Below are 25,474 nucleotides of genomic sequence, written 5' to 3' on the forward strand. Positions count from 1 at the left end.
CAAACAATAGAAACCGTCACAGAAATTCTAATGGTTTCCACTACAAATACCATTACACACCATCAGCTAACCATTAAAACAATTACCATTACCATTATTGGTCCTTAATGGTATCTACTAGACATAACATACCACCAATAGAAGGCAACAGATTACCAGTAGAGATCCACATGGACCGTTAAAAAGAGTTTCCATTAAAACCAGTACAATTCTCATTATAACCATTAAGGCCATTGGGAATTCTATGAGGGTTTCTGTTGTTGTTGTTGTTTTTTCCAGCAGGGACAATAGGGGAGACCCCTGAAAACAGCACCTTTCTATATTTTTTTTAGTTAAAGCTGCAGTTTTTGAGTTATTTGAAGAACAGGAAGGTCTATAACGAAGGACCGGCGTCTCTAACTGAGCAAATTCCCCCAGCCTGGTGAAATGGTCTAGGACCGCCGCTGGCCATCATGGCCACTGACATACGTTAAGGATTCCGTGTTTGAATTTCTGCACATTCAGCAGAATTTGAAATAGTGCCGATAGGCTCGTGTGAGAGTATAAGTGAGGTTGTGGTAATCAGGGATCATTCCAAGGAAAGCAGACCCTGTACAGTAGCTCTTCTTCACGTCTTCTTTCTCTGTTTTCTCCTTGTGGACCTGACCATGTCTAATGCGCTCATCCGTTTCTGTTGAGTCTTCCTATGGAAAGCGGAAAAGCCTGGGGTCAGAATACAGTGTGCCTATTCATGTTGGCTTTGACTTTATGGTGAGGCTTTATTGTTTGCCTCGATGTGTGTGTATGTGTGTGTGTGTGTGTGTGTGGAGGTATGTTTTCCTTCCATCCTGCAGAAGAGAGGTGCACATGTTGGCACAAATCAACAGACGTCAGCAGCTGAAAGGCATGGAGAGCATGTAGGGCAGAAGTGAGGTGTGTGTGTGTGTGTGTGTGTGTGTGTGTGAGAGAGAGAGAGAGAGAGAGAGAGAGAGAGCGCACATTACAGGCCCAGACAGAGATCTGTAAGAATTAGCGCTGTAGCTCAGCAGTGCAGTGTTGTAAATGGAGGAGGACGTCAATCCTGAGCTGTGACCTTATCTGACTGCTGTAGCAGAACTAGGTCTCCTCTCCTCTCCTCTTCTCTCCTCTCCTCTCCTCTCCTCTCCTCTGTTTATTGCCTCATAATTTAATCCATCACTGTTTTCCACATTTAAATCCCCACCTATGCTAACACTCTTGAAGGTTTGCTAATAGCAGAGCTTTTAAACCACACAAAAACGGTTCATGCTAATTCTGATGACATAGATAGATATTTCTGTACCTCAGCACTAATTCCATTAAAAATGACATTAAAAAAAATAATAAAAATTTAAAAAACAAACAAACCCAGACTTTCAGGAAACCTTTAGCCATAGAAGGGAAGGTGCATGGTTAGCTATCCTGCTAGCTAATGTAGCTAATGTGACGGAGAAATGTTTACTAGCAGTAAACTAGCCCACTAGCTAGCTGAGCTAATGCTCTGTTTGTTTTTGCTTTTTTGCTAGACGTTTGAAAAATCTTGTTTGTTTGTTTCTTTGTTTTTTTCCACAGAATGAGATGCTACTTGTGGCTAAGTGTGAGAAATATGAGCTAGTGTGCTAGCTGTTAACTAGCCGGCTAGCAAACTTAGCTAAGGTCGGATGAAGAAAGTTGTGGTTGTTATTGTTAAAATAAATTCATAATGTGATGACGCAAATCGAGACTCGGATACTTAAACCTCACCCGTGTTTACCTGTGACAAACTAGCCGGCTGGCCGTTTGGTCTTGTTCACTGACGCTAGGGGTTTTTCTGGCGAAATTTTGCTCTCTGCCTGCTTCATCATGTTAGCATTGTTAGCACCTCTGAGAGTGTACAAGACATTCTTCCAGAACCTTTAGCTGTCCCAGAAACTTAGCAGGTACCAAGATGTGGTATCCATTAGAGTTTTATCTTCATGGGGTCGTTTGGAAAGATGAATTGCCGGATCTTATACTTATCTTGGAAGCATATATGCTTTTGCTCTCAAGATTAGTTGCATTAATGTGAGCCAGTGGAAGAATGTTCATCAATTGGAAGCGGCTGTGCTTGTCACTGGAAGAAAATCCCCAAGCAAAGCGGCGTAGGAAAAAAACAATCTGCTAGTCTCTGAGGAGGCGGTGGAAAGTCAAAAGAGGACACAGAAGAAGCCTCGGGCTAACAGAGGCCAATGCGAATGAAAGTAAATAAGATTGTTGTCTGTTTTGATCAGACAAATCTGCTGTGAAGCGGTTTGCCAGCTCTTAGCGAGCGCCCACCTACACCAGGTCCGAAAGGGGCACACTTACAAATGCAGACCACTGCAGACCGTTCAAAGGGTGGTTCCCCTTTCTCTCTCTCTCTCTCTCTCTCTCTCTCTCTCTCTCTCTCTCTCTCTGTGTCTCTCAGGAGCTTCACAAGGAGAGGAAGGCAAGAGACTTAAGCAGCTTTGTTGCCTAGCTCTTAGAGGATTCCTTGTTGTGGCAGAGCACGGATTATGAAGATTAGCGCACTAGCTCGTTGTGTAATTGCCCGTAGCTGAGGAGAGATGAGGGACATGTTAGGTTTGCATCTTTTGAAAATAATTTCTGAACTGTCCAAGTGTTTACCCTTTCATCAAAAGATGACAAGTTCAAATCCCACAGTTACCACAGCTATTTGAGTCACAATAGGCACACCACAGCAGGAGTCCTAGAGAGCATAATTGGCCTTACTGATTGGGTGGGAAGGATAGCATTCATGTTTCATGTATAAATTATATATCCTATTAGCCATTGAGTTCAGAATAGCAGATTTTGCACGATAGGATTGATTCTATCATACACACCATAGGATTGGTCGCACCATACACTTCATCAGATTGGTTGCACCATAAACACCGTAGGATTGGTCGCACCATACAGGTCATAGGATTTGTCACATCATACACACCATAGGATTGGTCGCACCATACACTTTATCAGATTGGTCGCACCATAAACACCGTAGGATTGGTCGCACCATACAGGTCATAGGATTTGTCACATCATATGCACCATAGGATTGGTCGCACCATACACTTCATCAGATTGGTTGCACCATAAACACCGTAGGATTGGTTGCACCATACAGGTCATAGGATTTGTCACATCATACACACCATAGGATTGGTCGCACCATACACTTCATCAGATTGGTCGCACCATAAACACCGTAGGATTGGTCGCACCATACAGGTCATAGGATTTGTCACATCATACAGAACATAGGATTGGTCGCACCATACAGATCATAGGATTTGTCACATCATATCCACCATAGGAATGGTCGCACCATACACACCATAGGAATGGTCGCACCATACAAAATAAGCATAATTTGGAATTATGAAATAAAGTTGCGAAGTGGGCAACTGAAGGCTGAAAAAGTAAGTGTGACTAAAAAGAAACAGCTAGAGGTTAATTGGCAACAGGTCAGTAACATGATTGGGTATAAAAAGAGTATCTTAGATTGGCAGAGTCTCTCAGAAGTAAAGATGGCCAGAGGCTCACCAATCTGCGAAAAACCGCGTCTACAATCTGTGGAACGATTTCAGAATAACGTTCCCAATTCCAGAAAAAGCTGGGACGCTGTGTAAAACGTGAATAAAAACAGAATGCAGGGATTTGCAAATCTCGTAAACCCCGTACGTTATTCACAACACAACACAGAAAACACATCACACGTTTAAACTGAGCAAATGTTCCGTTTTAAGAAAAACAATAAGGTGATTTTGAATTTGGTCGTAATTCTTTTGGGCTACCTGCTCCCTATCACAGAGGTGTTCACTAATATAACACGTTCCCTTTGTGCGGACACAACGAGGTAGTCACTGTGACCTCCTAAAGAGCCCTGGTGTGTTTTTTTTGTTTTGTTTTTTTTTAAAAAAGTGCTTAAGTGGGGCAAACGGGAGTCACCATGTCCCAAAAATCAGTTTTGATCTTTAAATAATTAAATGGCTCTGTATCCTCCTTCTTTTCAATTGATCAATTATTCATCAGGTTTGAAAGTAGATTTAATTTGGTTTGGACTCTTCTGATCTGTGTCCACTGGCATAGATAGAGCGAGAGAGAGAGAGAGAGAGAGAGAGAGAGAGAGAGAGAGAGAGAGAGAGGCAGACCTAGTTTATTTCTCCAGAGTTACAGCTGTGCTGTCCATGGGCCTGGCGCTCGAGCCAAATTCACTTACAGGCCTGATGTAATTAAGAAAAAAGGAAGATGAAGTCAGAGAGGCAGCTTTCCCCCCTCAAGCAACCCACCGGCCCACCCGGGTCTGACCTCGCAACATACACGCACACACACGCCCCAGGGCCCACGTATTGTACATAAACTGCTCTGAGCCCACCATTTTACACCCCATTTAATTACCACTGCTCGCTGGGAATTAGTCTGATCACCTGCTTTGTGTTACTGAGAGTTCCTCCAGCGGAGAATGAAACGATATCGCTTAGTCGTGATTTACGTCTGCACACGGCGTCATTGAGGGCAGAATTCGAAGAAATCCTTCTGGACCTATTTTGATCGAGTGTGGGGGGAAAAAATAAACGTTCGTAGCTGTATAGTACAACATAACGCCACGGCTTTGGGTCTGACCGCTTTTTAAATCGGACAAGCCATTATTGAAGAGAAGGAAAAAAAAGAGCAAGTATGATTTATTTATAAAGCACATTTAAAACAACTTGTGTGACTTAAGTGCTATATATTCAACAACATGCTATAGGAAATAAATTAACATAAGGAAACACACACACACGCACATATCTATATCTGTCTAAACAATAATATAACATACACCGATGAAATGAATGTTCATGTAAATTATTTAAATGATCAAAACAAATAAATACACTAACAGATTATTAAAACAAATAAATGAACCAGAGTAAAGAAATTTTAACATAAATAAACGACTACTAAAATGATTAGGATTTTTTTAAAAATATTACTAAAAGCAACAGAAATCTGATCTGAAGTCAGTGTGCCATGATGTGATTACGAAGTCATTTTTTATGCATTGGAATATTATTGATTTCTATATTGTACCGTATTTTTGATCCCGGATGCCTGTTTGCTTCCCTTAAAAGAGAATTATCCATGATTAAAAAAAAAAAAAAACCCCAAAAAACAAAACCTAAGCGTGATAGATTTACGCTTATAATATAACGTGTATTTTATATCAGAGGTGATTTTCGGTGCTGAATGTTTGACTTATTTTAATTGAAATCTTTTATGCACCAGCCTGCGTGAACGTCCGAATGTGGTATTTTTTTTTATCACAGCGCATCTAAGAATCGGGGTTGTTTTTTTTTTTGGGTGTAGTTTAAAGGTGCTGTTCATCTCCATTAGAGGCTTACTTCAGGAGTCTCTGGTCTTCTCGTTACCCCCGTCAGGTTTTAAATAGCTGCTGAGACACCGTGATGGGACGCACTTGGCTTCAGATCGTTCATTATTGATGTGGCTGTGAACGCTCCTGGTTTACCTTCTTTCTCACACCGCTGTTTGGCACTTCACGCTTGGCCACAGACGCAGCACCTCAGGCTGATTTTCTAGTTCGTATTTATACGCTAAGCCTCGCGCGTGACTTGCTTGGCAAGGAAGACAAAGAGCGCGGTGTGCGGAGCACGTTTTTAAAAAGCACTTAAAGCTCTCTGTGCCTTTTGAATTTCTGTTAACAGGCTCAATCAGGGATGGGTGCGATTTACAGCTCGGTTTTGTGATACTGTGATGACAGAAGCGTTTAAATAATAACAGGTCTAACAGCTTGCGCTGACTCGGCGCGTTAAATATATTCGGCCTTTTAAAGGGATACTCCAGGGCTTTTTAATGTCACCTTTGATGTGATGCACATCATCTGCAGACTAGAACGCCTAGGACAGAAACACCAGAAAAGTGGAAAACCGCGTATCCGCTTGTAGCGGATGCCGAGGGGGCAGTTGTTACGTTTCGTCGCTATCGATACGTCTTTATGTAAGACGTGACTTTTGTCACGTCTTTGCTCAATTTAAACTCGGTGTTTGGATAGATCATGCCCTAGTTTGGTAGTGGATCGGTGCCGCAAACACATGTACTAGGAGTAATACTGTGTTACCCGTGGTACTGTATCGCTCCAGCGTTGCAAAGTCAAGATCAAATTTCAAAAGATCAGCCCTTCTAAGACTTTCCCAACACTTTCATTCTTTAACGGTTGTATTTTTGAATTCGGGTTACATTGTCGCATATTTTAAATGCACATCAAAGGAATTCAGCGACTGCCCCTAGACTTTATATTTGTGCAGACGGATATATTTTCTGGTTGTTGTTGTTGTTGTTGTTGTTGTTGTTATTTTTAGTGGTTAGCACGTTTACCTCGCACCTTCCGGTTTGGGGTTTCAAATCCTGTCTCCGCCCTGTGCGCATAGAGCCTGCATGTTCTCCCTGTGCTTCAGGGGTTTCCTCTGGGTACTCCGGTTTCCTCCCCCAGTCCAAAAACAACGCCGCACTGTACTGTAGGATGATTGGCGTTTCCAGATTGTCCGCAGTGTGTGATTGTGCCCTGCGATGGATGGGCACCTTGTCCAGGGTTGCTCCTCAAGTTCCCTGAGATTCCTCCAGGTTCTCAGCGGTATGGTAAATGGATGGATAGACGGATTCTGGTTTGTGCTAATTGCAGATGCGATGGATAAATCACATGGAAAACTCCTCTTTAATAAGTTTATATCTGGTACTGGGACCCAGTTTGTGTCCTTTAATTTGGAAGGTCTTCGAGTTTTTACTTTGCTTTTCTGCTGTGCCAAACAACGATGGAAATCTCATCAGGCTCTGAACATTCTTTGGGAAAGTTAGGCCTGGAGACCTGGTTAAGGTAGGATATCGTTGCCAGCGAGTTTCCTGCCCCGATATCCTGGCTTTAGTAAATCTGCATTCTGAATGTTGTTGAAACTCTATAAGCCTTCGTGGAAAAGCTCTGATAATAGGACGCAGCAGGGATTGTTTAGTATTTAGACCCGCACTAATAGCTGGCTGCTGATGAAAACTCTGGCCGGACGATGAGAATTTCCGGTATTGCTATTTACGGATGCACACCGAGTTGCCAGGTTAATAGGTACTTCTACCTTGCGTATATAGTGTCTGGCATCGTATCAGTTACATCCCTATGGGTCACTATATAATGTAGGTGTATAATCACTGACTCGAGACGAAAGTGTTAGCACGCCTTTACCCTGTTCTTCAATGGAGGACAATGGTACCATATATATAAGCATCGCTACCGTATATCATAGCGTTGTGCTTCTAATACGTTATTCTTTCTATAGTAACATCTCACACAGGGACTTGTATGGTGGATGTTTATTTAGCGTGTATGGAAATAGTAGTTATCGTCTCGAATCGGAAGTATAAGCCGTTTCCCAGTCACGTGGGCGCATGACGTCAAACGCACGTAATGCAAGGACTGTGTGCAGCGCTGACTGCGTCGTCTTTGCAGTGTAAACTGCGAGCCTAAGCGGAACAGGTGCTGTATTGGGTGTTGAGCGTATCCTCTACTTAACAGTGTGTACATGCATGACCTAGAAGTCAAAGAATCATGACCTTTGTGACTTTTATGACCATGTGGAGCTCGACACAGAGGAGAGAAAGAGAGAGAGAGAGAGAGAGAGCTTGGACTATCGGTGCCCGGGCGATCCTCTGTAATCCTCCGTAATGGATGCCTTGTTTTCCTGGACTGCATAAATCAGTGCACAAGTGGAGCCTCTAAGATTTCCGAAAGGGGGTCCAATATTTATTTTGAGTTGGCTTTTTAAGTTTAAACTCGTTTCACTGACATGTTAACCCGTTGTCGAATTGCATTCTGGGACTTTGAGTCCAGTGTTCGCACCGACTCCTCCAATACTTCTACTCTGCATTTCTTATTGATGTGAAGCTGCTGGACCATTTTTTGTTTCCTAATATCGAACGATGTAACCGTGCAAGCAATAACAACGTCCCCAGGGCCGTGACGTATGTATGCGCATCTGCTAACTTCTCACAGGAACAGCAAAAATACACCACCACGTCACAAACTAGCACCAGAATCTCGAACCACGACATTTCATGTGCTCCGTGGTGGCGTTCTCTTCCTTTGATAAACCCGCAAAACCTGCACGTCTGTCCAGTCAAATGCGGTCAATCGCAAACGTTGAGGTCAGAAATTTGCAACACGGAGGCAAAACAGCGTGAAGGAATGTTCTAGAATAGTTCCATCACTTCAGTTTTTCCCCTCGTTTAGCTCAAATTCACCCGAATTAGTCATCAGAGGAGAGGGGCCGAATATCAGGTTTGTTTCCCAGAAAGCACAGAGCTGTGAGTAGACTCAGACCCTCATGTCACGGGGGGCGTTAAAACAGAGCGCAGCGCATTAGAAAGCTGTAACCTGACACCGTGTAACACTCCGGCGGAATATAGAAAGGCATGCGGAGCTCAGGTTCACTGGGAGTGGTATTGATTGGACACAGAGCCTCTGTGTACGCGTCCGAGGCCTCGCAGGAACAGTCGGCGCAGTGCGACTGTATGAGAGCGACGGCATTGTTCGAGGAAACGCCTGGAGCCCTGCTGTCCTGTGATCCGTTCCCACACCGGGACTCTGTGTGGACTGGGTGAACAGGTTCAGGTGACACTCGCAGTGTGCCTTTAAGGCAGTGCAAAACAACCTGGTTCTGCCAGAGGTGAGGGCAAGACGTCAGCAGATAGCATTGAAGCGCATGGAAGAGGAGGTGTTTGCTGAACGCTGACGGTCGTGCGTCCTGGTGCTCTTCTAAAAGGGTTTCAAACACCCATATACGCTCTTTATCCCGGTGAGGTGTGCAGTGTCGAAATATCCAGCCATCTTCTGTACCGCTTATCCTACACAGGGTCACAGGGAGCCTGGCGCCTGACCCAGGGAACTCGGGGCACAAGCCGGACGGGGTGCCCCGGACGGGGTCCCAACCGGACAATCACACACACTCGTAGCTGATAAATAAAAAAATATTGAAAAAAAATAATCATAATTAGAAACTTGAGGGAAGTTTTCGATATTTTTTTTTTTTAACGATTTGCTGTTTGATTCTCAAGATTAAAGTAGTTCTATATAGTTATATATAGTGCTATAACACTATCAGGGAAAAAAAAATCCGACAACGTGCACACTCGCCGTCCACTATATTAGAAACGCCTGCTCGTTTATGCAGTTATCTAATCAGCCAATCATGTGGCAGCAGTACAATGCGTAAAATAGTGCAGATACAGGTCAAGAGCTTTAGGCGATGTTCACATCAAACATCACAATGGGGAACAGTCTGATCTTTGTGTCGTTAACCGTGGCATGGATGTTGGTACCAGACTGGTTTGAGTAGATCAGAAACTCCTGATCTAATGGGAATTTCACCTGAGAGACAACTGTCTCTAGAGTTTATATAGAATGGTGGGGGAAACTGAGCCGGCGACAGTTCTGTAAGTGGAGACGCCTTGTTGATAAGAGAGAGTCAGAGAAAAATGGCCAGGAAAAAGGTTCGAGCTTCGACCAGGAAGGAGATAGTAACGCAAATAATAACGCTTTACAACCGTGTCGCGCAGAAAAGCATCTCGGAATGCACAAAACACCGAAGTTTGAGGTGGAACTGTAGAAGACCACGTCGGGTTCCACTCCCGTCAGCCGAGAACATGAATCTCAGCCTATCATGGGTACGGACTCACCCAAACGGACAGTGTCAGACTGGGGGGTAAAAAAAACAACAAAACCGTTTCCAGTGTCAGACTGGAATGTTTTTCTCCCTTAGTGAATAATGTAACCATCCTCTCCTCTATACCTTCACTTGACTCAAGGTTAAGGTTAAGCTTAAGGTTAAAACGAGGCGTTCTTGTCTCGACGCTACTAATTTCCCACGTTATGAGTTCCCACCAGACGTCTCAGGACTGTCTCGGAGCCACTCCGGGACACAAAGACAGGCCGTGTATAGCGCTAATTGTTCTCCACATGGAGTGGGACTTCATTATGCTGAGCCGTCCTTGTTTCTAATCTTCGGTAAACAAACCTTCTCTCCGTTTTTTTTTTTTTCTTCCTCTTTCGTCAATGGTGTTATTTCATATGCTAATGGGACAGGTGCATTCATCTGGCATGGGAATGCAGCCCTCGTGGCTGCTTGTCATAATTAGAGGTGGCCGTCCGCTGACAGCTCTTCATTATTCAGTTAGACGTTGATAAAGAATGATTCCCAGTCGCGCCGTTCGCTGCTAGCGTTGCCCCGGGCAAGTCTACCCGCTTGCTTTTCCAATGCAGGGATTATAAACAACATAACAACCACATGAATTATAGACATGGTTAATTTGCACATGTGTACAAATATAAGGGGCGGAACCCTCTGTAGACAATTAGCAAGCTTGTTTTTTTTTTTTTTTTTTAGATTTATCCTGCAGCTATGACGTTTAGGTAGCTAAACCTAAATAATTAACATAAACGTATTCCTACTAGTATAGCCTAGTATAAAGCCGCATGGTCATCACGTCAAGATTTTTACCGTCGCCTCGTGAGACATTGTCTCGTTTGTATATAAAGTTTTCGATATACAAAATCGCCGAATACGCCCATTTTAAGTAAATGAAATATACAAATTTGGAGTTATGTTAGCATGCAAATTCCTTCAAACAAACGTACAGTTTCACCTTTACGATTTGGGGCACAGGTCACATAATTAGTTGGACGAACATATCGTTATTTGACTAAGCATAAACGAAGATAGGTTTAAAAATTAAAACTGATAGGGAAAATTTATTCCTGTACCACATAACAGCGTTAGCAATTTGTTGCGAAGACGTCGTTGTTAATTACAGCATCGAGACGTCTAAGGTGAGAAGTAGTGTCCCCTCGCCGTATATCACGCCGTCGCAGGATTCCCGAATCTGATTGGTCGGGAAGTCCTGATTATTTTGGCTGTAAGGAGATGTTTATGTAGCGTAGCATTTCCAGAAGGCGTCTCCGGTTTTCAGTACAGAAGAGCTTACGCTTTGAGATTTTCTCGGTCACGTTACGCACGTTTTTTGTTTACGCCTCATTAAGGTGAAGACAGAGAAAACGGGTGGCTGCGGAAACTGCTAAAAGCTGCTATAACGTACGCGAGAAAAATTTAAAAAAAGAGGAAAAAATATCCGCGTTTTTTTTTTTTTTCTGTCCGTTTCTGTTTTTCGGTCCGGCGTGTCACTGCTTTCCATCTTGGCTGAGAACTTTCACGTCATTATTTCGGTCGTAACATTCGCAAACGCAAATCTAAACTCGCGTCCGTTACGTCGCAGGTACGGAAATGAGTCCTGGGCCAAAGATTCGCAGCGCTGATATGCAGGAATTCATATCCGGCGATTTCCATGCGGTCATGAAAAAAAAAACAGGCAGGAAGTGGGTCAGAAGCAGCAGAGCTACGAGCAAACCCTTATACTGCAGTCTTCCCTCATTAATACCCCCCCCCCCCCTTCTCTTTGTTTCTCTCTCTCTCTTGCTATTGTAATGGCGATGGCTGACTCAGCTTGTGCAGAGGCGAGAGTGAGAGAGAGCGCGAGAAAGAGAGAGAGAAAGAAAGAGAGAGTGGGAGAGGGAGAGAAAGAAAGAAAGAAAGAGAGAGAGGGGGAGCGGGAAAGAGAGAGAGTTGTATGACTCACTGCGGGAAGTCAACAGAACATCACCTTTGACACAGTTAGTTTGCAATCGGAAAGATTGGCGTTAATTTTATGAAAATTGTATCACACACACACACACACACACACACACATGTCATGTATTTTGTGTTGTCTTCTGACAACATATTTCACACAGTGGAGAGTCCAAATACAATCAATAGGATTTTTCATCCATATCATCCCCAATCCCAGGGTTCTCACAGCGCTTGTGTCATAATTGGAATTTTGTGGCCTCGCTAATTGATTCATCGTGACCGTTTCTCATTACGACGTACTCCGCCGGTTACAAATGAACTTCTTTGTGGTTACCATGAAGTCCAGGAACGTGTCTCGTTCAATTCAGTTCAGCTTTATCCGTTTAGCGCTGTTCACAATGGACATGGCCATAAATTGATCCCGAATGAGCGGGCCAGAGGCGGCGGTGGTGAGGAAAAACTCCCTGAGACGATACGAGGCGGAAACCTTGAGAGGAACCGGACTCAAAGGGAACCCGTCCTCATCTGGGGAACAACGGGTAGTGTCATTATAAATAATTCCCTTCTATAACTGTGTGCTATAGGATAAAACATTGAAGATTGCGACTGTGTAATCAGGAAATTCACCACAGTCTCAACAAACAACGCCTGTTTGTGCAATCCAAAACCGCCACCACAACCGCAGTCCCAAGACCAGATCTGCAGTCCAATGCCATCTCCATGAGTCCCCAGGCTGACCATATGGGGCCATCCTCAGCAACAGTGACTGGCCTCCAAGCGACGAGAACTTCAGAAGCAGGGCACCAGAACGGTCAAGGCTGGCCCGGAGGGCAGAACGGGTCAGGCCCGCTGCTATCCCAGGAGCAACACATGTAGAGCTTGTTATTGTGACGATTAGATTCTTCGCAGGTGTTGGTGTCATTTAGAATCGTCGTAGAGGCTGGTTCTGAGCTGGAGCTGGTACATTCACTGATTACCTCGGGAACGGGCATGCGGGCATGTGGGATGGGCATCCCGAGGTAGGAAGAGGAAACAAATGGAGAAGGATTAGCGTAGCTGCTGTTCATTGCATTTCAGGCAGAGATTCAATTCAATTCAATTCAGTTTGATTTGTATAGCGCTTTTAACAACGGACATTGTCTCAAAGCAGCTTTACAGAAACATATAAACACAGGATAGAGGTTTTCAGCGTGGGAATTTATCCCTATTGAGCGAGCCGGTGGCGACGGTGGTAAGGAAAGACTGCCTAAGATGTTAAGAGGAAGAAACCTTGAGAGGAACCGGACTCAGAAGGGAACCCGTCCTCATCTGGGTAACACCGGATAGTGTGAAAGTAAAAGAAAGTTCATTATGGGTTTTATATGAAGTCTGTTTATTGAACTAGTCCACTGTTCACTAGAAGAGACCCGAGTGTAAAAGTGTATGTGGTAAGTGCAGTCCCGAGGCCATCGCTGCAACCGTAGTCCCAGTGAGAATGTCCATGTGGAATTGAGGTCAAAAACCATTTCATGGTACATCAAGCGGTACCGTCCTCAGCAATCTCCAGGCTGTAGCCTCCAGTTGATGAGAGCTCCATCCAGAGGTAGGGCATCGGGATGGATCAGGCAGATCCGGAGAGCAGAAAGGGTCAGGATCGCTGGCATCTCCATAATATCACGTGCGGCTCGACAGAAGACATGACTGGAGTACGAGGTTATGTGATGCATTATGTGAATGCTAAGCTAAAGAAATGTGTTTTTAATCTGGATTTTAAACTGAGAGTCTGCCTGAACCCGGAACATTATTAGGAAGGCTATTCCAGAGTTCAGGAGCTAAGTGGGAAAAAGCTCTACCTCCTTTGGTAGACTTTGATATCCTCGGTATTATCAAAAGTCCAGATTTTTGCGACCTCAAACTGCGTGAAGGATTGTAGCGTAATAGACGTAGCTTGGCCGTTTAGCGCTTTATAGGCGAGTAGCAGTATTTTATAATCGATACGGAACTTAACGTGTAACCAGTGTAGAGATGATAAAATTGGGGTAATATGTTCATATTTCCGTGATCTCGCAAGCGCTCTAGCAGCTGCATTTTGAACTAACTATAGCTTATTTATTGAGGATGCAATAAAAGACTTTATGGAACACTCCAGGGAGCCGGTTTTCCGGGACGTAAGGTCCGTGATTAAGGTCCACCTCGAATCTGTTTGTAGTGTGAGGCCGGACAGCGTTACAGCGTCACTGGGAGACCTGTCTGTACGTGTGCAGAGTCGATGGGAGTTCATCGTCATCACTCGTTATGTGGGCGTGGCTCTAAATGTGGGTGGGATTAGCGATTTTGACAATGTACAGATTGTGAAGTTTGGGAATACCGTGTGTCGTCACCTGGATGATCGACGACATGATGTTTTTATGTTTTGTGATGGTTCTTCACGAGTCCCTTGTTCGTCCTGAGCGGTTAAACTCCCCACTGTTCTTCAGAATAAATCCTCCAGGTCCTGCACGTTCTTTGCTTTTCCAGCATCTTCTACATATCCGAGCCCTTTCCAACAACGGCCTTACGACGTTGAGGTGAAATCCATCTTTTCACACCGAGGACGAATGAGGGACTCGTACACGCCGAGTACTGATGCTCAAGAAGGCAACACGATACATGAAGAGCCGGAGGGAGAGGGGGTGTAAACTTTTGAACAGGATGAATCAGTGTAAATAATTATTATTTTGTTTAAAGTTCTTATTTCATTTCATTTAGTACTGTCCTTCAGGTGCCACATGTATACAGATGTTTACTTACTACATATTAGAGGTACAAAAGATAAGGGTACCACCCCAGAAACACGGAAAGGTACAGGTTAGTACCCTTTTCTGAGAGGGTGATATGTCAGGAAGCACATCGTCAAGTTTGACTGAGATACTGAAACAACTCGACATGGTTTGAGGAGAGTGTGTGATGATTTGGGTATATAGTTTGCACGTCGTTAATCCCGTATCCGTTAGTTTTCCTTAGCAACGCTAGCTATGTAGAGCCAGTGCAAAAGTAAAGCTTTCAGACGCTGAGGCTACTCCAGTCAAGTACCTTTGGGATAAGGGGAAAATTTTGTACATTTCAGTTTTCAGGCGGATTAGATATTAGATAAGGAAAATAGAAAGAACGGCAAGAGGGGCTTAAGAGAAAGTGAGTGAAAGGTAAAAGAAATAGACGACAGAGAAAAGAGAAACGGAGCCTCCACCCAGAGTGGGAGGAATTTTGGCCCTAAATCATACAGCGATCTTCAGGCTGAAGAACACCAGCGCAGGTATTCGTCGCTCGTGCGGCTCCAGCACGCCGCGTTCTGTCCCGGCTAAAGTGTACAATAATAATAACGTCATAAAAAGCGGGAAAAGATGGCGATTCTTTTTTGTGGTTCTTTAATGGAACGGTTAACGTGGCTCCACTACAAATTGTAGTTTTGAAATGTCTGCGAAGCTATTTTGATTGGTAATGATGTGGCTTGGGAAAAGAAAAAAAGTTAAAAAAAAAAAAAAAAAAAAGGGCCGAATTTTTCGGAGCTGAAGTAAGTCTTTCCTGACTTGGGTTTCTGCAGGGAAAGTTTTTTCAAGGAGATCGCCGGGGAAAAGCTCCGGCTGCGACACGTGCTAGCCACCAACTGGTTACCGTGGCAACGCTCTGTCTCTGTGTGTGTGTGTGTGTGTGTGTTATCATGGCCACAGCTTTCAGTTACCCTACCAACCCACCAGCCAACCCCCAAGACATTCCCACACACACACACTCCGAGTGTTTATGTTCTGAAAGAGATCCACGTGAAACGAAAAAGAAATCACAATTCTCTGTGTTAGCCATAATAAAAATGGTATCCTGGCAACGGGCCTGAATAAAAACACATTTCCATCTCTGCAATAACAAACTGATTCGATTACTGCGCCACCACGGCTGGGACGGTCCACCGCTCTCCTCTGGTGTGTGTGTGTGTGTGTGTGTAGGTCTGTAACGAGTGTGTGAGTGTGTGTGCGTGTATGCACTAACAAGTTATGTGTTATGATTTGAATGTGTCTTACTGTTTAAGAGTTATAAAGTGTGTGTGTGTGTGTTAAGGCTTTTTAAGGGAACTCGTTAAGGAACCAGCAGTAAACCCCTAATAACCAAAACAGCTTCATCATCAGCCCTGTTATCTTCATCATCCTCTTCCAGCCCAGGGTAGATCCATAAGGTTGTCCAGATTTTCACATTCTAAAGTAACAAAATGTTTTTTTTGGAAGGAGTCTCCAGCGTCAGTGCTTTGTAAAAGTCAGTAAAAGTTTTTTCAACATGGGAAACTCTTTCAGTTGCGTTAAAATAACGTAGCATGCTACACTTTTTAGCTTATTAGCTTCGAGAGAGAGAGAGAAAAAAAGGAGAGACTGCTGATGGAACAAACGTTTATAGCTGCTGTAATGTAAGTGATTATATAACAATAACTAACTCGTACCACAGCATTACCACAGCACCACAAGCGATGTGCCACAGCATTAAATATACACTAACTATAACTTGACAAAACGTACAATTAATAATGAAACAATTGGTATAAAAAGGGGTTTAAACACTTTGGGATGTGCATTTTTAGGAAAATGATCAACTCTGCTGCATCGCACCATCCAATCATTGATTATTTATCTGTAACAGCACACCCTAAAGCATTTACTCCATGATTTTGAGTGATCAGTGAAAAGAGGCCTCTTACCCAACCTCCCTTGCAGTGTTCTGTAGATAAGATCTTCACATCGATGGAGGAAAAAGATATTTGGATGGGTTGCGAAATTAAGGAAGGCAACTTTTTTGCCTCTTATGTGGAACCCAACCCATCTATCAGCTAATTTAATGGCGTATAACTGATTACCGATCTTCACCTAGAGCTTGCATCAAGGGGTTGCTTTCACCATGGTATGCTAATTGTATTCCTTGGTAGTTCTTTTGTTTGCTAACTTATGTTTGAATAAAAAAATGCCCGATGGTTATGACACAGTTTGGCTGAGTAATGACCCATTGAGTTCCCAAATCCCAATTTTTAAAAAAAACTTGTTTACCCTTGCATACATGAGATTGAGTGCACCATTTCAGATAGGACTAGGGCGTGGTGTAGGGCGTGGCAAAACGAACTTGGTTGAGTAAGAATACTGCAAGTTCTTGATGATGCTGTGTCCCAAACTCTTTTGTTACTCAACCCATTTACAGCCGAGAATCCGAGGACTCGCACACCCCCACCCCCACCCCCCCCACCATCACCAGCCCACCCCCACCCCACCACGTCCACCACAAAATGCAAATTTTGGGTAAGACTGTAGGGCTTAGAGAACCATATCAGATCTCAAGGTTATTAGCCCCTTTTGAGCCAATCCATCACCTCTGTGTATCCTCAGCACACCTCACCATTACTGCCCGACCTCAAAAGACCATAGGGGAAGCAGAGTGTTCCTTTGGACCATGGCCAGCCCTAATATGGAAAGAATGAAAAGGAGAGACTGGGAAGAAAGAGGTTTCCTTTGGAAGCTTTTGTGCATTCACATTGCTCTTGCAAATACTCAGCAGGTTTACCTCAAGATAAATGATCACCATCTCAACCTGATCTTCCTGAATCTCCTGAATCATCAGAAGGGCCAATTCGGGACAGAGCCGATTTAAACAGTCGCAGAACGAATGTGTAAGGTTGATAGAGGGAGAGAAAAAGCGAGAGTGAGAAAAGGAGACTGAGGTTTGTGCGGCTGTCCTCGGATGCTTGTAAAATTTGGGTTTGCACAGATGGAAGTTGTACAGAGGCGAGAGTAGAGCAGAGGTGACTGGAGGCTGGGGTGGGGAGGGGGTTAGGAAAACAGCAGAGAATAATGGAACTAGACAGAGTACTACTAGGAAGGGAGGGGTCCTGCAATTTTTAAAAAATTGCCTCTCTAACTGCAAACACTCAGAGAAATCCACTGCCTCTAGAACTCTGCTTACATTTCAGCGTGGCAGTAAATCACTGGAGTAGGACCTTCTAAAAATCCAGCATTCTGCCAACTCTAGTGATAAATTCTAGACCTTCCAAATTCAGTACCTTGCCAACTCCAATGTAACACTAATTCAGGACCTTCTAAATTCAGGACCCTGCCAACTCCGGTGTGGTAATGAATTCAGGATCTTCTAAACTGCTAACTCCAGTGTGATAAATTCAGGACCTTCTAACGCCAATATCCTGCCAGCTCCAACATGGTAGGGAGCGCAAGACAATTTGAAATTTAGCACCCCACCAATTCCAGAGTGGCAGTAATTCCAGTAGCATCCTAGCTCCTGTACTCATCCAATGGTAGTGTAACAGTAACTGTGTAAATGCTCCAATGTGGCAGTGAAGCCAGTCCCTTCTAAATGCAGTACTTCGACAACTCCTGTGTGGTAAATGGAAGACCTTCTAAATACACTGCAGGACAATCTACATCCAATGTCTTCCTAAACTTAGTACTCAACCAACCAACCACAGTTTTTGTTTTATCCAGTACCCCCTTTACTCCAGTACCCCACCAACCTCAGATTTGCCAAATCCAGTGTCCCTATAAATTTAGTACTAGTCAAGTCATTAGTCAAGTTAGTCAGTGGAAGTATCTCCAGTATCTCGCCAAGACCAGGTTTGGTAAATCCAGTCCCCTCCTAATTGTAGTACCCTGTAAAGTCCAGTGTTTGGTAAATCCAATCCCCTCCTAATTCTAGTACCCCATAAAGTCCAGTGTTTGGTAAATCCAGTCCCCCCCTAATTCTAGTACCCTGTAAAGTCCAGTGTTTGGTAAGTCCAGTCCCCTCCTAATTCTAGTTCCCCGTAAAGTCCAGTGTTTGGTAAATCCAGTCCCCTCCTAATTCTAGTACACTGTAAAGTCCAGTGTTTGGTAAATCCAGTCCCCTCCTAATTCTAGTACACTGTAAAGTCCAGTGTTTGGTAAATCCAGTCCCCTCCTAATTCTAGTACACTGTAAAGTCCAGTGTTTGGTAAATCCAGTCCCCTCCTAATTCTAGTACCCCGTGAAGTCCAGTGTTTGGTAAATCCAGTCCCCTCCTAATTCTAGTACCCCGTGAAGTCCAGTGTTTGGTAAATCCAGTCCCCTCCTAATTCTAGTTCCCTGTAAAGTCCAGTGTTTGGTAAATCCAGTCCCCTCCTAATTCTAGTTCCCTGTAAAGTCCAGTGTTTGGTAAATCCAGTCCCCTCCTAATTCTAGTACACTGTAAAGTCCAGTGTTTGGTAAATCCAGTCCCCTCCTAATTCTAGTACACTGTAAAGTCCAGTGTTTGGTAAATCCAGTCCCCTCCTAATTCTAGTACCCCGTGAAGTCCAGTGTTTGGTAAATCCAGTCCCCTCCTAATTCTAGTACCCTGTAAAGTCCAGTGTTTGGTAAATCCAGTCCCCTCCTAATTCTAGTACCCTTTAAAGTCCATTGTTTGGTAAATCCATCACACTCCTTATTGCACCATCTTGCTTACTCCGCTTTAATGGCACTATCGCTGTAGCTGCAGAGCCAAACTAATCCACTGTCCGTATAATTTCATTTTTGATCCGTTTTTTTTCTAGCTACTTCTGTATCAAGGTCTATCTCGTGCCTTGGCTGAACTCGGAGTGGTCCCAGCTGTATCATTTGAGGCTGCTAGGTGGAGGAAACCCAAATGAATGTTTATTTTCACTAGAGGAGTGCTCAGTGGGCTTGCCTGTGCTGGAGTCGGTGTAATGAGAGCAGCTCTATCCGGACATGGAGAACGTACACACTTGGCCATCTGTTGGGACTCGGGCCTGTCTGTAAACTCACGCTCCATTTTAGGAGCTTTGATTTCCCTATGGTCCTCCAGCGAAATTAAGCACTTAGAGACTGTAACTCGTCTTCGTGCTTCTCTGAGCATGCTCGGCTGCAACAGTACTGATTGGTGACATAGAATCCGAGTTGTGTTTGGCCTCCTAAACCTCTGGTTCAGGGTTGTTTTGCAAAAGGCAGAGGTATGTTAATCTTATCCATTCACATTTTTTGCCTATTGTCTCCTCGCTCCAGACCGGATCCCTGGTTTCCATCAGTCTCTCTCTTGCAGTCACCCTCCTTATCACTCACTCTCTCTCTCTCTCTCTCTTTTCAGATCTTTTTTAGTCAAGCCTTGGACAGTTTATATAGTAACTGTAGCACTCTATCATTGGTTGTGGTCTTCCAGCCCTGATTGCAGGCTGTGATCCTGGACAATGCCATGTTTAGTACACGACAGGGCCTCTCGACCAATCCAATCACCCATGTGCTGATTGCTTTGAACTCCTACTACAAGGAAGAGAGTCCAAATAACTGGACGTAAAAGCACATTATATTTTCAATTCAGTCTCTGTGCTACTGTGAGCAACTTCCAGGTTACATTCCTTGTAAGTGAATCTGACTTGCTTGAATAAATCTTATTGGTTTCCCGTTTCGAAAATAGCTCTGTAAAGTAACCTTGAGTATGCAGTAGGTGCTAGTCATATACCGAGTTGCTGTTTTATTAAGTACGTACACTTATTGGGTAGTTTATCAGGTAGGAGGTCCTTAGGAGGCTTGTATATTTTGAGCTGCACCTTTAGAGTTGTCCCTGGAAATGATTTTACTCTGGATGATGATTCCTGGCAGAGGTTTCAAGAGCTTCTAGAGTGTATACAGTATAGTGTGTGTATGTATGTATACCGTGAGAACGAAGTGAAACAGCTTTCTCTTGAGCAGCTTTAAGTGTTGCTGTCTTTCTAGCCAGACGTCAGCACACACACTTAATCCTCTGCAGTGACGTGAGAGGTGTATTGAGGTCAGCAAGGTGAACGTCAGAACCTAGGGTTAGGATTTCGAACGTGAACGTGCACCGTGCCATGTGATTTTTGTGCCGTGTTGGGTGCAACTGGAATGGTTTCGATTGTATTGTGTGGTGGAGAGAGAATGTCTGGGCTGCTTCACGGTGTAGTCCTGAGTCGTGTTTGGCTTGGTGCTGGGTGGAGCTGGTCCCTTTACATGTGGAGGAGTAAAGAAAGTTAAGAGACGTTCCCCTGGGTGATGATGTGGTGCTGTGTGTTGGGTTTTTCAGGAAAAGACAGTTTGTGCAGCTGGAAGAGTTTAGCGTTAGCGCTTTTGAGAACGGAACAATTAATCGCGTGAGATCTTCCGTGTTTCATAGTCATGTTCAGTTACACTCCTCTAACTGCACTCTCTCTCTCTCTCTCTCTCTCTCTCTCTCTCTCTCTCTCTCAGTGTCTCTCTCACTGTCTTTCTCTTATACTGTATATACACACACACACACATATATATATATATATATATATATATATATATATATATATATATATATATATATCTGACTTTTTCTCTCTGCCACTTTCTCCACCCCTTTCTCTTTTTGTCTAACCCTCTCTCTATCTGCCTTACTCTGTCTCTTTATCTGTCTTTCTCTTTGGTTGTCTCTGTCTCTATCTTTCTTTCTTTCTTTCTTTGTCTGTGCTTCTAATTTTCTCTCTGCCTCTTTCTTGCTGTTCTTCTGTCTGACTTTGTTTCTCTCTTTGTGTGTGTCTCTCTCTCTCTCTCTCTCTCTCTTTCTCTCTTTCTCCTTTTGTCTATATCTCTGTCTCTTTGTATCTCTCGGTATCTTTCTCTTTCTTTGATTGTGTCTCTGTCTCTTTCTCTTATCTTTCCAGCTCTCTGCCTCAGTTCCTTTCTTTCTTTCTTTCTTTCTTTCTTTCTTTCTTTCTTTCTTTCTTTGTCTGTGTCAAACTTTCGCACTGCCTCTTTCTTGCTCTTCTTCTGTCTTACTCTATCGCGCTCTTTTCTTCTCTGAATCTCTCTCCCCGTCTCCCTCTCTCTGTTTTTCTCTTTGTCGCTCCGTCTCTTTGTATCTCTCTCTTTGTCCTCCCTCCCTCTTTTTCCCTGGCTTTATCTTTTCTTCCCCACTGCCCTGTCTCTCTTGCGCTGTCTCTCTGTCTCTCAACTTCTTTTTCAATCTCTCTGTCCTTCTATCTGTCCTTCTCTCACTTTTCATTCTCTCTCTTTCTCTCTCTCTCTCTCTCTCTCTCTCTCTCTCTCTCTCTCTCTCTCTTTCTCTCTCTCTCTCTGTCTCATGTCTGTACTAGTTGTATAATGTTGGCATCCTCGTTTGAAATTATGACTCTGACGCAGAACGTGCCGATGCTAGCTTTTCGTCCATTATCATGTTAGGAAAACTATTTGAGCGCCGTGAATGTTTATCGTAGCGAAACGACGGCGAAATTATCCGTAGTGTTTACAAACACTGACAAAAGTTCGACTTTTGCAGATAAACTGTTGAAACGGTGTGTGAAATCTCACTTGTGGAACAATACCGTCACCGCGCGTCAGTTTATTGTCATGTGATTGTCATCTACGACGGTAAAAAAGAACAGCAGGACGGAGGCAGAGCATGACGGATAAGACATACGGTCCACTTTATTAGGAACGTCTGTACTCCTACACATTCGTGGCAGCCGTGCAATGCATGAAGTCATGCAGATACAGGTCGAGAGCTTCAGTTAATGTTCACATCGAACATCAGAATGAAGAGAAAGTCTGATCTCTGTGACTTTAACCGTGGCATGGATGTTGATTCCAGATGTGGCCGGTTTGAGCGTTTCAGAAACCGCTGATCTCCTGGGATTTTCACACACAACAGTTTCTAGAGTTTATACAGAAGAATGGTGCGAAGAACAGTTAGACGTTCTTGGTTCAAGGCCTCCTGTCTGTATCATTATGAAAAGTAGTTTTACTGCATAAAGCTGCCAGCTGTTTGTTGTTTGTTTTAATGACTTTAATTGCAGAGCTTGAATTATGTGCTCTCTGTCGACAGGAATATGTTATTAATCAGCTTTTATTACGGATTAGTAACTAACTCTTCCTGCTTCTACAGTGTTTGTTTGTTTGTTGTTGGTTTTTTTCTTCAAACGTTAACGGAAGTCTCGTCTAGACGTGTGCAATAGGATGCAGATACCGAGAAACCCCGAGTATCAGCAGATTTCGATACCCGTTCGATATTTTGTTCTTGAGATGATTCGACGATGTAGATGATAAATGATTTTTTGTAACGGAAGCACTTTTGCGTGAAACTGCAGCTCACGCAAAAATCGCTTACACTGCTGATATAATGAATAGAATGAGGTATAAATATAATAAAACTCAATCCTGACAACGACAACAACAACAGCAGCAACAAAACCCAAATCCAGTCTTTTTCCATTTGTTACCGAATCAGAGAAAATTCATTTGCTCTTTCTTCAATATCCAATCCACTGTTTTTTTTTGTTTTTTTTTCGTTTTCTGGTATCAGAAATGATCAGATAATGATCGCGTGTATCGGATCTGGTTACTTCAGCATCGTCTGTATTTTTTATAGCACTTACAAACTCTCAAATTCATACTGAAGTAACATTGTACTGAATATCCATCCCTCCATCCGTCCATCAATCCCATCCCTTAATAGCGTTCAAAACAGTTACTATGAGTGCAGACTTTACACTGAAAAGGTCATATATGTATATATATATATATATATATATATATATATATATATATATATATATATATATAATGGGTTTCACTCTGCCTGCGTTTTACATTCTTTTGAATGTCCACGGAACTTTCTGCCATCATTTACACACTTGAATGGCCGCGTAATAGGAAGCGATGCAATAACATGAAATTAAAAATGACCTTATATGGTCATGGGTGTGGTTTCGACTCAGGACAGCTGTCATTTGCTGCTATTGTCAAGCGATTGTTTGATGCCGAACACAACAGCGCTTCGCCTTCGCACGTTCGCTGAGAGAAGGCTAACGGCTGAGAGGCAGGAATTTGGCCAATGGTTGCTGCAACCCTTTCATAATCGACCAATCGGTGTGCGAGAAGGCGGGAATTGCAGAGAGGGGGTAAAGCAATGTAAAGACGATGCTGTATCAGACCATAAGCGCATCATAACGAAACTAAAGCCGAATCCCGGACGTTTTCTGAAATTTAGACGGTCCGAAAAAGCGTACGTGTCTAATTGAAAAAGATTCATTTCTTTGGTTTTAAATGAAAAACACTGTAATCATGATAGTATTCCTATTTCTTTTTACAAAACGTACCTGTAATCAGATTACTTTGTTTTTTGACGTAACCGTAACGGATTACCGGTTCTTTGCATCCAGGTCACGTAACGCCGTCACATGTACTCCGTTCCTCTCCGAGCCGAGCCTCATCGTGACACGTATTGTTCACTGTAGAAATGCCTTCAAGTATCCTGGTATGACATTTTTGTCCCGACTCCCAGCTCGAGTCTTGTCCGGTGAACAGAATAACAGTGGAGCCGAAACGAGACAGGCTTTATTTTTCCGCTCCTACGTTAGACATCATCCTCCTGATTGGAACGCGAGATCTTGTAACGTCCGTGTGTTGTATGATCGATTATCGCGACTAATCGTGACCTCCATTTAAACTCTAATGCACTCTAATGCATCCTACAGATTACTAGTATGTGGAATTTTTTTTTTCTTCCATTGCTCTCGTTATGACTATGCATGTATGCACAGACACACACAGACACAGTTTCAGATGCATATGCTTCTTGTTTTGCTAACGGATCTACATGCATGTTTTTTTTTTATTTTTTATAGCACACCACCACCACCACCGTGCTGGCATTTAGCGATGCAACTGCACAGAGTATGGAAGCGATTAGCAAGGCCAAACATAATGCTTCTACTCTAAACAGAGGAGGAACTGCGGTCGGCGAGCAGCCTCGGAGACGCACACATGTGTATTGTTGTCGAAACTTACCGCTAAGAAGGAAAATAGTCAACAAAAGCTAATTGGATAAATGAAGACTGGCTGTGGTTATGCTGTGACAATGAACTGCTGTGGGCTGTGATGTTTTTACTGAAAACCTCCGCTTGCGCAAAAACGCGGTTCTGCCAGGACGTTTTCAGCAGAAAACGAAGAAAGGAAAATATTTAGTGAGACTAAAAATGCCGATAATAGACGTGTGCTGACGTTATATTATGATTTACGTCTCGATAATCATCACGGTTTGCTATATTATTGCAGTAATGCGGTTCTTAAAATATTTTACTGTCCGGATACACCAGCAGTACTCCATTGAAAGCATAGTATAACAGAAATATCTTAAAGGTGCAGTTTGGCATTTTTAAACTCTTTTTAAACTCGATCTATTGTAATCATATCATTTCCAAGAAACCTCTGTTTCGCCATAACGCTATGGATTTTTCTTATTTCTGACCCTGAAATAGGCTCCACCTCCAGATGAAGCACAGTTGCTGAGCTATACCTTTTTATTCTTAAAGAAAAAGCTTTAATTGATTCGGTTATTTGTTCATTCATGTTCAGTAAGCGCTCCCGTCCTGGTCAGGGTTGTGCTGCATCCGAAGTCTATCCCAGGAAACGGGAATGAGGCGGGAATACGTGCACAAGGGGACGGCGGTTCATCTGAGTAAGACAGAACTTACAAGGGTTAAATTCTTTCCAGAGAAGGGGTGTGGTCGGTTGGGGGAAAGGAACGGCTTGTTCGTGGTTTGTTAATTAAAATTGCAAGAAGGAAAGGACTTTGAATGTTACATACTGCCCCTTTAAATTCCTTTGGAAAGTACACAGCTACACTATCTCCATGTAGCTAATGGTATAAAAGGTGTACACTCGAGGAGACCTCCCCAGTGTCAGGGATTTGTACCACGAAAAGGTACACCTTAGTACCTTTTTTTTTTTTTGAGATTGTATAGAGTTAGAACTCATTTCCTGTCTTCCTCTGTCCTCCAGGATGAGTTCCATCCGTTCATCGAGGCACTGCTGCCGCACGTCCGC

The 25,474-nt window shown here is 43.4% G+C and overlaps 1 protein-coding gene across 7 annotated transcripts in view; it reads left to right on the forward strand.

Annotated features, from left to right (window-relative positions):
- Positions 1-25,474, forward strand: part of nfic (nuclear factor I/C) — a 132,563-nt gene that overhangs the window by 20,928 nt on the left and 86,161 nt on the right. For all 7 annotated transcript variants that reach the window (XM_017466992.3, XM_053680448.1, XM_053680446.1 and 4 more), the window contains one exon: positions 25,430-25,474. This exon is cut by the window's right edge and continues 487 nt beyond it. In XM_017466992.3, coding sequence (XP_017322481.1) covers positions 25,430-25,474 — 45 coding nt within the window. The remainder of the gene's footprint in view (positions 1-25,429) is intronic.

This window comes from Ictalurus punctatus, chromosome 5 (assembly GCF_001660625.3).
Source record: "Ictalurus punctatus breed USDA103 chromosome 5, Coco_2.0, whole genome shotgun sequence".
In the NCBI taxonomy this organism is placed as follows: Eukaryota; Metazoa; Chordata; class Actinopteri; order Siluriformes; family Ictaluridae; genus Ictalurus; species Ictalurus punctatus.